General features: G+C 37.6%; 1 protein-coding gene across 9 annotated transcripts in view; it reads right to left on the bottom strand.

Annotated features, from left to right (window-relative positions):
- The window catches only part of LOC138762269 (histone-lysine N-methyltransferase EHMT1-like), a 302,471-nt gene that overhangs the window by 223,936 nt on the left and 62,358 nt on the right, over positions 1 to 16,177 (bottom strand). For 2 of the 9 annotated variants that reach the window (XM_069936035.1, XM_069936025.1), the window contains exon 1: positions 14,910 to 15,040. The exons of 5 other annotated variants lie outside the window; for them this stretch is intronic. In XM_069936035.1, the coding sequence (XP_069792136.1) occupies positions 14,910 to 14,984 (75 nt within the window). In that variant the 5' untranslated portion in view covers positions 14,985 to 15,040. Of the gene's footprint in view, positions 1 to 14,909; positions 15,042 to 16,177 lie in introns of those variants that run through there. 2 more of the 9 variants (XM_069935963.1, XM_069936016.1) reach the window with 2 other exon arrangements.

Genomic DNA, 16,177 nt, shown 5'->3' on the forward strand with positions numbered 1-16,177 from the left:
TTGTTCAAATGACATTAAATTTCCTCCTTCATCACAATCTTCTACATTTCTAATTCCCTTAGAGAACCAAATATTCAAAAGTCAATTACTCATTGTAAATGGGATAAGTCTAATTTGATTCAATGGCATTCTAGCTAAACCAGGGTTCCTCGTTCCCATTTCAGTATTTGCTTTATACCATATATTAATGAAATGCTTCAACAATGGAGTTTCCCTGTCACCAAATATTAATCTCAGTTGCCATTTATATATAAAATCTTCTGATGTCTTCTCTCCTATCTTTTCCATCCCTATCTTAATCCATGCTGGTTTCTTACCCTCTTCAAAAAAAGAAAAATCTCATTTGTGTTGCCTAAAAATAATTTTTAAAATTTGGAAGTTACCTCTTAGTTCATATTTTTATGTTAATTTTTCTAAGGACGCCCTCGACACCTTGCCATTCCAAAGAAATCTCCCTACATATTTATTTAATTCCTGAAAAAAATTCTGTGGTAAGGATACAGGCATAGTTTTAAAAAGATATTGCACTCAAGGAAATACATTTATTTTAATACAATTAACTGTTCCCAATAATGCTATTGATAATTCCATCCTTTTTTTCAAATCTTCAACTTTCTTAAAAAAAGGGGAATCATTTAATTTAAATTATTATCTTGTAGCCACGCACTACTCAAAATAAGTCACACACACACATAGTGTAGTCAGGTTAAGCTCTGAATTTTATTAGGGCTCAGTCCCGACTTTTATACTTGTACTGTTCCCACTGTGGCCCCCCTTGGCTGACATCACAACATGCATAACAAAAGCAGGTTTCCGGCGCATGGGTACTTTCCTGCATAACAATGCCCTGTGTGTTGTTCCTGTCTGTTGGTTGCGTAGCAACGCCAGTGCAATTTTGGGGTCATTGGCCTTTAACCTGCCCTTGCCGTTCACCCGCTGGTTCACTTGTTCGGGCCAATGCCACTGCTTGCCTATACTTGTGCTTGCCACCCAAAGCACTGGCTCAATGGCCGCCGCACTGCCTCGATGGCCTAGATATTTTATTCCATTTATCACCCATATAAATTGGGTGTCCCTTTGACACTGGCTATAGTAAGAGGCATAATTTCACTTTTATCCCAATTTTCTTTATAACTAGATACTATCCCATAATCTTTTAATCTTCAATATAATTTACATAATGAGCCTTCTGGTTCTGTCAAGTAAATCATCAAATAAATTAATCTTATATTCCTCTTGTTTAATTTTAAAACCTTTTATATCAGGGTCAGATCGAATCAGTTCTGCAAGTGGTTCAATTGCTAAAATACATAAAGCTGGAGATAATGGACACCCTTGCCAAGTAGATCTAGTTAAATTAAAATGTGCAGATATTTACCCATTTGTTACGACTTTTGTTATGTTGGGGGCCCCTGTAGTAACAAATAACATCCACAGACTGATCATAGGTTGATTCATTTCTTTACTACACTACATCCTAAAATGGAGTACAACAAACATGCAGATATAATTTATCAGTTCCCTACATCATCACGTATATGTTATAGTGTGATATCCAACACTCTTCCCCACCCCCACCAAACATACATAGTCTTTGAATCGTTCGGGGGGGGTGTGTGTTTAATTTGGATCTATGGAATGGAATGGCATCAGTCGGAAATCCTTGGTGTCGTAAAGAAGCTCTAGGCGTGAACTGTTCTGAATCATCGGTTAGGATATAACTAGGCGGTGGAGAAGATGATCTTGAGTCTTTTCGGAGTTTGGGTGTGAAAATCAAGAGGGCTGCTTGTCTCTGGTTTCATGTCCCCCTCTTGATCATATTTCTTCAGTTGGTGGTTTCAGCACCTCTCCATGCACATCGGCGTGTGGTGAAGATGCTTCTACTGGTAGTCGGGTAGGCCCCTCACTTTGTGCACCTTCTGGTGTCATTGCATCTTCCATTGGTCTTTGTTGGTCAATGTGACCTTTCCATATCATATCCCCCACTAGGATGTGATAAGAGTATGGGCTGAGTTTTTTCAGGACGACTCGCCGTTCCAATGAAGCTCTGCTGATGTGGTAGTCTTGCACCAAAAACTGGTTCACCCACTTCTATTGATCACAGATCTTTGTTAGCAGAAGTTGTTTGTTGCAATCTGAGGCTGATGTTTGGGCATATTGCCGACAGTATGGTCCTTAAATTTCTCCCGAACATCAGTTCTGGAGGTTGAGTGTGGTGTATTTCAGTAACTCAGCATGAAATTGGCAATTTTATTGGACAATGATGAGTCTGAATTTCGTCTCATCGTCATGGCTTTCTTGAAAGTTTGTATGAAATGTTCTGCTTCTTCGTTTGTACTTGGATGATATGGCGCAGTGAGTATATGGCGAATGTTGTTATTATGCATGAAAGCTTTAAATTCTGCCGATACCAATTGTTGGCAGTTGTCAGAAACACATTTAATGACATGGCCTGTTTCTGCTCCGTAAATGGTTATATGGTTATATGGGTAATCCATATGATGCGAAAATCCTCTGAGTTTTTCAATGGTCTGACCCACAGTCGTTTTCCTCATACGGATTACAATTGGCCATTTGGAGTGTGCGTTGACTACTATCAAGAAATTCTCTCCCATGAATGGTCCTGTAAAAGTCTTTGTGCATCCGATGCCACGATTATGATGGCCATTTACATGGGTTTGCTTCTGCCTGAGGTGCTTTGGGTTGTACTTCCTGGCACGTGCTGCATCTTCTGACTGTGTGCTCAATATCTTCTGCTATGGAAGGCCACCAGACATGCATCCTGGCTAGTGCTTTCATCCGCACTATCCCTGGATGGTTATTGTGTAGTTCAGCCAGGACATATTGCTGCCACTTCTTGGGAATGACAGTCCTGGTTCCCCATAGTAGTCATCCTACTTCAATCAATAGTTCACCCACGTCTGGTTTCATTTTCTTTGACATTTCCATATCTTCTGGCCAGCCATTGTTTGTGAAATAGAATACTCTGGACAATATATCACATCTTTCAGGGTTTCCTTACTGATCCCTTTTGCTGTGATCAGAAGTTGATCCAGTTGACTTTGATTTATTTCTCTCGCTTCTGATGTCCATTTTACGATTGTTTCATTCTGCTCCGTATCTGGGAGTGGTAAACGGGAGAGGGCATCTGCGTGGTTATTCTGTAATGCTGGTTTGTATTTTAAATCAAAATCGTATGCTGCCAAAAGCTTTGCCCACCTTTGAATTTGTGCTGCTGCTACCATTGGTAATCCTTTTTTAGATCCCAATATCAGACTCAGTGGTTTGTTGTCTGTAACCAGCGTAAACTTTTGTCCATATAGGTACTGGTGAAATCTCTTTACCCCAAAGATGATGGCTAGCCCTTTTCTTTTCAATTGAGCATAGTTCCACTCACAAGCGGTTAGTGAGAAGGAGGAATATGGCTCTGGTTGCTCTCCTTTTTCCATTTTCTATGACAGTACAGCCCCCAATCCCACAGGTGGCGCATCCACCGCTAGTGTTAGTTTTTTGTCGGGATTGTAATGAATTAAAATGTGGTTACTGCTTGTTAGAAGTGTTTTCAGTTCATCAACGGCTTGTTTGGTTTTTGCATTCCAGTACCATTTTTGATTTTTTTTTTAGCAGTTCATTTAGGGGATGACATAACATAGACATATTTGGAATGTGTTGGTGTTAATGGTTTACCAGACCCAAAAATGAATGTAGTTCCGTTTTGTTGGTCGGGTAAGGTGCTCTTAGTACTGATTCTGTACCTTTGTTGTCCATCTGTACCCCTCCTTGATTGATGGTGAAACCTAAATAGGTCACTGATGGTGCCATGAATACACACTTGTGTTGTTGACAGATGTTTGCATGTTGTAGTTAGGTGTTCTGTGTTGTCCTTGCCAGTAATGATGTTGTCGTCCAGGTAGCAGCCCACTGTGAGTCCGTGTAGCAACTTGTCCATAATTGCTTGGAATATGGCTGGTACTGCTGATATTACTTATGGCATGCGAGTATATGTAAATAACCCTAAATATGTGTTTATGGCTACATATTTCTGGGAGTTGTAGTCTAGCTCCACCTGTTAGTAGGCTTGTGACAAGTCCAGCTTTGTGAACTTTTGTCCCCCATTTAAAGTTTGGATTAGTTCTTTGGATTTTGGAATGGGATGTTCCGGAATTTGCAATGTTTGATTGATGGTCATTTTGTAATCACCACAGATACGTATTTCTCCATTTGCCTTGCATACTGGCGCAACTAGGGTGGCTCAGTCGATATACTGGATTTTTTCTAATATTCCTTCTTCTTTCAGTCTATTGAGTTCACATTCGATTTTTTTCTTTTATTGCAAAAGGTACAGCTCTGGGTTTGCAAAACTCGGGTTCTGCTTTGGGTTTTAGGTGTAACTTGGTTTGTACCCCCTGTATATATCCCAACCTTTTTCGAATTCTGTTCCGTAACGTTTCAAGATTTGAACCAGTCTGGGGTCCGTGGTTTGCTGGAGTGTTCATTCCATTTTTCTTTGTTCTTTTAGCTGATGATCTTTCCTATTTCTTGCCAATCCAGCTGAAGGTTGTTTAACCAATTGTGACTGAGCAATGCTGCCCCCTCTGTGTACACAATATAGAGAGGCAACAGGTTAGTCTGTTCTTTGTACTTAATGTGTACTTTGCACTTTCCAAATGCTTGTATTTCCTCTCCAGTAACGGTTTTTAAATCCATGTCCATTTTCAGCATTTTTTCGTGTGGTAGTAGGCGTTCCTTCATTGTTCTCGGCATCAGGGAAACCGTTGCTCCTGTATCCAGTTCCATATGCATTGGTTTGTTGTTAATCTGGATATGGATGTAGAAATTTGGCTCCTTTTGTTCCAGTCCACGGATGTGGATGACTTGTATACTCTCATCTAGTTCCTCCTCAGAGTCATTGGTATCCGTGGTTTCAGTGTCTGGGCTTTTTCCCTTTCCTTCTGCAAATTGTATTTTCTTGGAGCTTTGTTTATACTATTTCTTCAGTTTATTCATTGGGCATTTTGTTTTTATGTGTCCTTTTTCATTGCACTTGTGGCATTTGGCTTTTTTAAAGTAGCCAGCATCTGGGCTGTGGTTTGTCTTCCCGCAGCAGAAAGGTTCACAGTGGAAAAAATCTTGCACAAAAATTTATTGATAGTAATCGAATCTCTCTGGCAGATGTCTGCATTGTTTGCTGCTGTTTCGGCGGCAGCAGCAATGTCTATAGCCAATTCCAGTGTCAGATTTCATGTTCCAATTAGTTTTTCTCTGGTAGCTTGGTTAGCTAAACCCATTACTAATTGGTCTCTTAAAGCACTGTTTCTGAATTGTTCAAATGCACAGTCTTTAGACAGTTTATGAAATGCAGCCAGAAAAACTGGGACTGACGCCCCCAGCATTTGCTTATGGTGGTAAAATTTATGTCTTTCTGCCATTTCTGGTGGTCTGAGGGTTAAGGTGTTGTCCAATAGCTTGACAGATCTCTGTATAAGTTTTGGTAGCAGGTATATCAGGAATTGTTAGTGATCTTAACAGTTCATACATCTTTCCACCTATCTAGGTTAGGAACAGTGCCCATTTTTTGTTGATTCTCAGTTATTTCATGCGCAATACAATGTTGATCAAAATGTTCGACATACCCTTCCCAGGTGTCTGTCTCCTCATTGAACTCACTGAAGTGAGTCACAGATCCAATTGCAGCCATCTCGTGAATTTTACAGCTCTCTGTTTTCCTTAGTTGTAATAGGACTCTTTTGTCCTTGGAGTTGATAAATGGTTGTGTGAGTTCTTGACTTCTTCGTCACCACTGTTACGTTTTGGACCCCCGTAGTAATAAATGACATGCACAGATTGATTGTAGGTTGATTCATTAATTTACTAAACTACTTACTAAAATGGAGTATGACAAACATGCACATATATATTTATCAGCTCCCCACGTCATCATGTACACGTGAAAGTGTCATATCCAAAAACTTTAGCTCTCGGTACATTATATAAAGCTTTAATCCAATTTGCAAGTATTTGCCCCAACCCAAATTTTTCAAGCACTTTAAACAAAAAGTCCCATTCTAATCTATCAAACTTTTTTTCTGCACCTAAAGCCACTGCTACACTCAGTCCCTTCTCTTTTGTACTAGGTGTATTATATACTCAATAACCTGGTTATATTATCCAATGATTTTCTTTTTCTAACAAATCCAGTTTGATCCATATTTATTAAATTCAGTAAAAATTTCACAAATATCTTTGCTACTATTTTATAATCTGCATTTAATAATGAAATAGATCTATATGATCAAGGCTTCAAAAGGTCTTTTTTTTAATATTACAGTCATTATTGCTCTGTTAGAAGATTCCGGTAAAGTATGTGTTTTTACTGCCTATTCTAATACCTCCAATAAAAGGGGAGACTTAATACATTTTTAAATTCTTTATAAAATTCAGGTGGGAAACCATCCTATTACTTTATAATGAGCTCAATGCTTCCCTCACCTCTATTCCAGTTCTCTTTGATTTTCCAAATTTAATTTTGAGTTTTTTTGTTACAAAAGATGATCATTTTATTATCATCATTTTGAGATTCTGACATATAACTTTGTTTAAATTTTTCATAATTTCTTGAGGTTTATAAGTAATTAAGATCAGTTGCAGTTGCAATAATCGTTCTCAATATTTGTTCTGATTTTAACGGCCATAAAAAATCTTATGTGCTATCTCATCTAATTCATAATATGTTTAGTTCTCATTATTGCTTTCTCTGTTCTATTTGTTTGAAAAGTATTGCATTGAAGTTTCTTGTTAATTAGTCATCTCGGCTTTTCATCATTAATGTCTTTGCAAATCTTTTTCTCAATTTGTTATCTCCATCTCCAATTGTTCTACCTCTTTAATATAATCCTTCTTAATTTTAGAGGTATAACTTGTCATTTGACCGCTTAAATACACTTTCATTGCATCTCCCTCTTCTTCTTAACCAGATCATCAATATCCCTTGAAAATCAAAGGATATTGCCTGTCAACTTGCCTTTAATCCTAACAGGAACGTGCAAACTCTGCACTCTCAAAATTTTGCCTTTGAAATCCATCCACTTACTGAACACACCCTTGCCAGAAAACAACTTATCACAAACCTCTCATCCTAGATCCTTTCTTATTTTTACAAAATTTACCTTCCTCCAATTTAGAATCCCTACATGAAGACCAGACATATCCTTTTCCATAATTAATTTAAAGCTAATGACATTATGATCACTGGACCTAAAATGTTTGCCTACACATACATACAAATACCTTATAAATCATAAAAATACCTGACAATTTACTAAAGAATATTCTCCTCTGATCAAGGAGCAATGCAAAAAGTTTAGGTTATAAAGTTCATAGAATATTACGAAAGAGAACGTATTGCTTCTGACAGATCTGATGAATGATCATTCTTCATTGGACAAAATGTAATTGACACATATATAAATACAACACAAAGATACACTGAAATTCTTGCTTGCTGCATCATATGTAGGTACAAATTAAATGACGACATGAGAAATTCAAGCCTGAAGGCTATTGGCAAAAAGCTATTCTTGAACCTTGAGATGCCAGTCTTCAGGGTTTTGCAACTTCTGCCTGACAGTAGCAGTGAGAAGAGGTTGAGACCAAGGTAATGGGGATTATTTAAGACATCAGCTGCCTTCTTGAGGTAATGCCTCATGTAGACGTCTTCAACGGATGGGAGGCCAATGCTGTGATGGTTAGCTTTGCCATTTTTTACAGCCTTTTATGTTTCTGGATACTCTGGTTTCCAAACCACGCAGTGATGTAACTGACCAGAAAACTTTAAATGGCATATCAGTCAAAATTCTATAGAGTATTAGATGAAATAAAAATTAGAGGTGTTAATGTGTCGATTTCACATGTGCTGGCCATCGCACCAACGAAGACAGATGTACAGTCCTTTGCCTTCCCCTTCCTGAAGTCCGTAATAAGTGCCTCAGTCTTGTTAAGATTGAAAGATTCTGGCACCACACAACCAGGTTAGAGTCAGAGTCCAATACCACAGGAAAAGAACCTTGGGCCCAGCTTTCCCACACCAACCAAACTAGTCCTGATTCCATGCATTTGACCCATACCCCTCTGAACATTTTCATTGGTGCTCAGAAAACCACGCTACAATGGTTGTCAACAATGCAGATTAAGAGCTAACACAAAGTTTAACAAGAAAATAATACTATCCACGGAATAAAATACTTGAAATCAACTGGATATTGCAACTACATCCAAAATGCCAACCCACTCAAAATATTTTTAACTCTGCAGGACCCCAATATATTGCACAATGTGCCCAAACAGAAATCACAAGAAATATTGTCAATGAAGAACTGCAGCTTATGCCATGCACAATACAGCATATTTTGTATCAGAATTTATTGTCATGAAATTTATTGTTTGCGGCATCCTTACAGTACAAGTACTGCTATAAAAATAAATACATTTGTGCAAAAATAAGAGAAAGTGATGTATGGTCTGAGGTCTATTGTTCATTCAAAACTCAGATGGCCAAGGCGAAGAAGCTGTTTTTGTGCTGTTGGGTGTTTGTCTTCAGGCTCCTGTACCTCCCTCCCAATGATAGCAGTGTGAAGGACCCCGGGGATAGAAGCTGAATTCTTAAGACAACAGGTCTTGTAGATGCTCTGCAAGGAGTGAAGGCTGATATTCATGATAGCACTGGCCAAGTTCACAATTCTGCAGCTTGGAGCTTATTGACCAATATGAGGGAATAATGGTGTTGAAGACTGAGCTGCAGTTGATGAAGAGCAGCCGTACGCATGAGTTGCTGTCTTCAAGGTGATCCAGAGCTGAGTGGAGATATCGCATCTGCTGTGAAGCCATTGTGACAGTAGGCAAATTGCAGTGGGTCCAGATCTTTACTTGTGTGTGAGTTAATTCTGGTAATGACCAACCTCTTGAAGAATTACATCATGTTAGACGTGAGTGGTACTGGGCGATAGTCATTGAGGCATTCACCCTGCTCTTCTTGGGGACCAGTATGATTGATGCCTTTTTGAAACAGGTGGGAACCTTCGACTACAACTACGAGAGATTGAAAATGTCCAGGAACCCTTCGGCTCGTTGGCACAGATTTTCAGTACCCTGCCAGGTCCGACATCAGGGCATGATGGCTTGCGAAGGTTACCTTCCAAGGATATTCTTACATTGGTCAGAGACAGGTTTCACAAAGTTGTCAGCTTCTGCAGGGATTCACATAGGTATCCTTGTGTCCTCCCCCTCAAAGCAAGAATAAAAGGTGTTGAGATCATCAGGTAGTGAAGCATCACAGCATTTATAGTGATCGGCCTTGCCTTACATGATGTAATGGCCTGCAATCCCTGCCATAGCTGGCAAGTATCTGACTCTGTCTCTAGTTTTCTTCAGAATTGCCTCTTTGCTGCTGTGATGGCCTTCCACAGGTCGTACCTGGACTTCCTGCAGTGATCTGGATCACTGGCCTTAAACGCCATCGATCTTGACCTCCGCAACTTGCAAAACTTTTGATGCATCCATGGCTTCTGGTTTGGATACTCCCAATGTGTGCAAGTGAGCACACATTCATCCATGCAGGAATTGATGAAGTCAGTGACAGCCGTGGCATCTTCATTCAAGTTTGAGGAGGAGTCTTTGAATATGATGCAGTCCAATGATTCAAAGCAATCCTGCAGTTGCTCCTCTGTCTCTCTCCATCATACTTTCATTGTCTTCATCACTGATGTTGTAGTCCTCAATATTTGCTTGTACGCCAGGAGTAGAAATACATCCAGGTGATCAAACGTGCTAAGGTGTGGTCATGATATGCCACGGTAGGCGTTCTTCATGATGACGTAGCAGTGGTTAAGTGTGTTGTCTCTCTGGTTTTGGAGGTAACGTGTCAGCGATAGTTTGTTAGAGACTCATTCAGGCGGCCTGGTTGACATCCCCTACAATGATTCGGCACACATCGAGGCGTGTTGTCTCATGGCTGTTGATCACAGTGCTCAGCTCCTTCAGTGCTAACCTTCCTTCAGTGTTAGCCTGATGTTAGCTGGGGGCAGAATGTATACTGTGACCAGGATGATGGAGGTGAACTCCCTCGGCAAATAGATATGGGACACTTCATTGCCAGATGTTCCAGGTCAGGGGAGCAGAACTGGAACATGGTCACAATGACACCTCTAATTTAATAGCAATTCAAGCAGCAAAATTAACCCATGGACAGTTTTACAATCTAAGGTATGTTAATATATCTTGAAAACTCGACAGTTTATTTTTATATGACGTAAATGAGCACAAGTCCAAAATGCCTTGGGTGTTATCTTCTGTTCAATTTCTGATATCAGGTGGAACACTACTTCCAAGATGTTCACATAATATTTCTGTAAAATTATATGAAACCTTATGCAAATACAAGAACTTCAAAAACACACTTCCAATAAGATAATTATCAATTCTTTTTCTTCATCTGCCAAATCTGTAGCTTCATTAGACAATACCTAAAAGCCTAAAAGCCTAAAAACCCAACATTTTTAAGTTCATAAACTCTGTTTGCACTCACCAAAAATTCCACGGAATCAAATACTAAGGGCTCTCATCAGGTTTCTTTGAAGTTCACAGTGCAAACAATGTACATTTTTTTATTAGGGCAAAAAACTCCAATCCATACTACCAACTGCAATCTTCAACAGTGTAATGAGTTTGCATTTTAATTTAATCCAGAAAGGCTAATCATGTTGTGAATCATCAGCCCCTTTCACACTTGCAAGTGACTCCAGGAATTCCAATCGGCCTTTAAAGTGTCTAGTATGAAGGCAAAATCAACTCAACTCTGGCGTCAGATGACTTCACCTCACGCCATGGATTGGCGGCCTCAACCCCTAGTACAGGGGTGTCAAACTCAAATTCACAGAGGGCCAAAATTAAAAACTTGGACTAAGTCGTGGGCCAAACTAAATATTTATTGAAAATTTTCAACAACATCTGCATGTTTTCTCTTCTTTCAACATATGTAATGTTAAACTTTTTCTTATTAAAATAAATGTTTAATAATAGTTTTGGTTAAACTCTTTCCAGAAGAAGCATTAACAAATGAGAAATAAAATATTCAATAAATAATATTTCTCTATACTTTTAAGCTCCTTTCAAATATATTTTTTTTCACAAGCCAACAAGTCAAAAAAATAACAACTTGCTTCAATGGCAAACAGGTTTGTCTTTTAAAATGATGAACATATAGTTTGCCTCCCACCTGTCTTGAAAGGTCGTTTTCTGTCTTTCGTTTGGCCATTTTTCGTAAGGGGTTTATTACCTGTGAGTTGGGCGACAGGTCGCAGATGCTAATGAAAGTAAAGAGAGGAGGTGGGGGCGATTAACCGGCTGACGCCAACGCATTTGCAAAGCATTCTGGGATTTGTAGTATTAGCTGTGCATGCACTATACTGGCGTGGCGGCCAGCGGGCCAGCTCTAATACATATTTGATATGATCTTGCGGGCCAAATATAATTATATCACGGGCCAAATTTGGCCCGCGGGCCTGAGTTTGACATGTGTGCCCTAGTACAATCCCCGACATCTGCAGATGCTGGCATTGCAATCATGCAAGTGTGAAATGGGCAATTGCATTGTAGGATTGAAATGATCCAAGTTTTTGTATGAGTGCAGGAACATGAGGAAGAAAATATTAAAATGAAGGTATAAACGTTGCTGTAGGAAAGTCGCAGCAGGAGAGAGAGAGCGAGAGGAAATAAATAGCAATAGCGGACAATTTTTAAACAGCATGGGAAGGTTGGTAGCACTATAATGCAGAATTTATAAAGACTGTGAGAAAAAGTGATGGTGGATCTGACTTCCCAGAATGCCGTGCAGCAAAAAAAATCCCTCCATGAATGCTCCATGCATACAACCCTTTCTCTGCCACACAGCATTCTGGGAGGGCAAATTCACCATCTCTTTTTCCCCATGATATTTATAAATTGTACTGATAATGCTACCAACCTTCCCACGCTGTATAAAATGCATGTGATAGTGCTACCAACTTTCCCTCGCTATATAAATTGTGCCTATAGCGTTACAAATTTTCCCACATTGTATAATTGTGCACTATAGCACTACTAACTTTTCCACACTGTTTAAAAATTGTCCACTATTGCTATTTATTGCTAGCACTTTCCCACGGTTCCTTATATATGTTTTCATTGGTTGGCACAACAACAGGGGCTGAAGAGCTCATAACATGCTGTACATAAAGCTTAATTATGTTATAATTAGGCATGATTAATTTTGCTCAAATATAGGATCATAATACATTGAGCAGGATTTAAGTCAGGTCCACCATCACTCAATGCGTCACAATGTCACCGGTAGAAGGTGTTCAGTGTTCCAGGACACTGAATGGCCAATTTAGTGGGACGCAAGTGTGAAAGGGGCTTTTGCATGATATTGCATCAGTCAATTTCAGCAAGTGAATACCTCAGGATGATTAACATCATAATCCCTTCAAGTCAGGATTTGGTGATGGATACAAAATAAGCCAGGATATTTATCTTGATAAATGCATTGGGATAGCAATTGTAACACCAGTTAAGAACACAATATACAGCTTTGTCCTTAAGAGTACTTGTCATATAGTTTCAGAATTGCTGATCTTGGAAATCAACTTATCTACTGTTATCTCAAACAAAAGGGGTGCTAATTCTTTCTCAACTTGTTGAAGAAAAAAATGTTACGCAAGTCCCAATCTAAAATAGAGCAACATATTTAATCATTAAAATATGGATTGGTAGACTCTACCAACTCTACCAGTTATTTTGTATTATTTATTCAATCTGACATCAAAGTACTCTACTAATGATTTATCATCTTTAAATTTAGGAATTACGAGATGCAATTTTTTGGTGATAAATCATATATGCATATTATTGTAAGATTTGAAAGTGTTAAGTGCTACAGAACAAGAAATTACCTGTAACCACATTCTGCAAGTTATTTTGATGCCTCTCTTTGGACAAAGACTCAAACAATTGTAAACCCTAGTTGTTGCTGAAGACAGTTTCCTGCTTCAACTCTTCATCTCCCCCTATAGGGTATAATTAAATAGCCTGAGCATGCTCAATATAGGCACTTCACTGCAGTTCAACCATTTCATAACATGTTTTCTTGCAGACACAATGATCTGCCATTTTGTGGCTGGCTCTCACAACACTTCTTGGGCTAAAGCTCTGCACAGTCTCATGAAATTTCATGAAACTAGTCAATTTAAGGTAATGGCAAATTTGATCGATGTTTCAAAACTGCAAAAGCAGGATTGGCAGTTCTGAACAGTTCATAATTTCCCAAATTACAAACAAGACACAATACATATGGTAATATCTCCATGCATAAAGAAGCAAATAAATTCTTGAAACTGCAGAATTTTGAAGACGAATCTTCAGATTAATCCCAGATCCATACAAATAGGGTTAAGAATAATTCAAAATGAAAATAAATACATACACCCAGCCTTTAAATGGAAGGATTGGATGAAATGCCATTTAGAAGTCCTTACCAGATATCTCATTTGATTGATTTTTATTTATGTTTTAAAATAATAAAAAAAGGTATAGAAAAATGAAGGAAAATTCACACATCTCCAAATGTTTCATTACAGCAATGTTCACAACTCAATTTAATAAAGCTATTTTCAAAATAATTAAAATGTAATTTAACGGAAGGAACTGCTAGGGTTTTTTAACTAAGCTTTACTTAAGGTAGTTAACCCACATACACAATTAAACCACCAAAATTACCTCAACCATTCACAAATTCCAAACATTTAAGTTTAAAACAATTTATAAATTTATTAATTGTACATCAACTCAGTGCTGGTCACTAATAGGAATCTTTTAAAATACAGATAATGTGCTTTATCCCAAATCAAACGTTCACCGATTTAAAAATCTTTGTTTCTCATTTTTCATTAAATGCAGTTTCTTTAAAATTATTCATGTATAATAGAAAATGGCCAGTGAAGAATTTTCAAAATCTGTCTCCAATACAAAGTAAAATTAAAGATAAATTAAACAAAATCATTGTTTCCACAAAAATTAGGCAGATTTATTTGAGAAATTATTGTTTTCAAATAAAATAGGATCAGATAGTAAGAGTACAATGTAACATGAAAACAGTGGTTCACAATTAGCAGCTTAATGATGTGGTTTATAACATTTTCTGAAGATTCTAAATTTATGAAAGTTGTCCTCACTAAAGAACTTAAAGGGCACTTCCCATTTAAACTTCTGTATGTATAATATAATTTAATGTATTATTCTGAATATTTGTCATGTTATATCTCCATACAATCCTAGAAAATAGAGACTGAACATCACTCCCCTCTCATAAATTCTACTGTACGATATGCCGAACAAAGATCATTCAATGAACAATGAATTCATGCAATCATCAAGTCTGACCACCTTCGATTAGTTTTCAAACAGGATGAGAGTACTGTAGTTGTGATTTTTCAATCAATGTGTGTAACTTGTTACAAATGGCTTTTATGTGGATGTTATTTTGTGCAAATAAAATACTTGTCCTGCATATGTATTGTTTCTCTGTGTGTCATGTCTGGTTGTGTGTCTACATGTTTTGCATCACAGACCGGACGGAGAGCGCTGTTTCAACAGGTTGTCCTTGTAAATCAGATGATAATAAACTTGATGTTTTTCATGGATCACTTGAAAACAATAGCAATTTTCCCAAAAATAAGCTGCCATTATGCCAATAAATTGGGACTGTGTCACTCCAGTGGTTTGTTAAATCTTGTATTAGAACTAATACTAAGATTTACATAGATTTTTTAAAAATGGAACAGTTCTAATATAATAGATTGCAAAATCCATAAATGCAGCACCAAGAAATACAAACAACTGTTCTGGTTTATCCAGGTCCCAGATGTGAAGCAACAGTTTCCAATCCTCTGCAACATTTAGTAGGAGGGCAAGTTCTTTCCCACATGTTAAACTGAAGTTCTACACCGTCTCAAAGATTCGGCACTCCACTTCAAACAAATAAAACTGACACTTTTTCCCATTTGTGCAACATGCAAATTTTCAAATGATGCAAGTAAATTCAACCCTTTGTTTAGTAACTGGATTCCATCCAGCATTCCCAAATTCCAAAATCTTATAAATGATTAGAATCACTATAGGGTGGAATTTCAAAATGTTATAAAGAACAATGATTACAAAGAACAAGCACTACTTAAAACTATTTAATGAGCACCAGAGCCATTCAAAATAATAATGGAGGAAAATGGGCTTCACCTTATGGTCACAAATATATAGGATATCAAAGAACACCACTATTATCATGCATTTGCAAATTAAGATTTAACAAGACAGAAGGAAAATGTTCTCCATTCTAAAATGCCAACACACCCTAATGCACAATGTTGAAAGCACTGCAGGCCAGACGTTACTGTTACATCACGATCACAGCTATTTCATTATCACTTATTAAAAACATTGAAATACTTCCTCAAATCTAACATTCTTTGTCTTTGATAAGAAAATCCACCTGTCAAAATACTGTTAACATATCACTGAACTGATGGAAAATACCAATTATTGAACATGTCCATGTATGAAATTCCTTAGACATGATCAATGCTTATTCATAAAAATGTGTCAAAAGAAATTTTGTTTGCCTTACAACATTCATATCCACTTTCATTAGTTACAGCACCTCAACAACAGTCAAATGCCAAATGGTGATTACCTACACAAAATGTGTATTTTTAAATGTCAGTATGTGTAGACCTGTACAAAAATCCTTAGACAAAGAAAAATTCCTTCATTAAGATATGAATGCCGATGGGTTATTGCAAAACACAATCAAGATAAACAAAATAATTCATGATTAAATAATTAATATTAAAGTCCTCTCCTTTCATAAAATCAATGTTTACCTCAAATTCAAAGAATTGTGATCAAGTGCTACAGCTTCACATTAGGGTTTAATTCACTGAAGTGAGCATGCTCAAATGGGACAATGCTCAACGCTCTGAAATTTGCACCTTTATGGTACTATTTCCATGCAGATTTCCACTGAATCAGTGGGAACAATGCACTAGGAATTTTCTTCATTTTAAACCGTTGCAGTTTCAAAAATGAAGAAGTA

This window comes from Narcine bancroftii, chromosome 1 (genome assembly GCF_036971445.1).
Source record: "Narcine bancroftii isolate sNarBan1 chromosome 1, sNarBan1.hap1, whole genome shotgun sequence".
Classification (NCBI taxonomy): Eukaryota; Metazoa; Chordata; class Chondrichthyes; order Torpediniformes; family Narcinidae; genus Narcine; species Narcine bancroftii.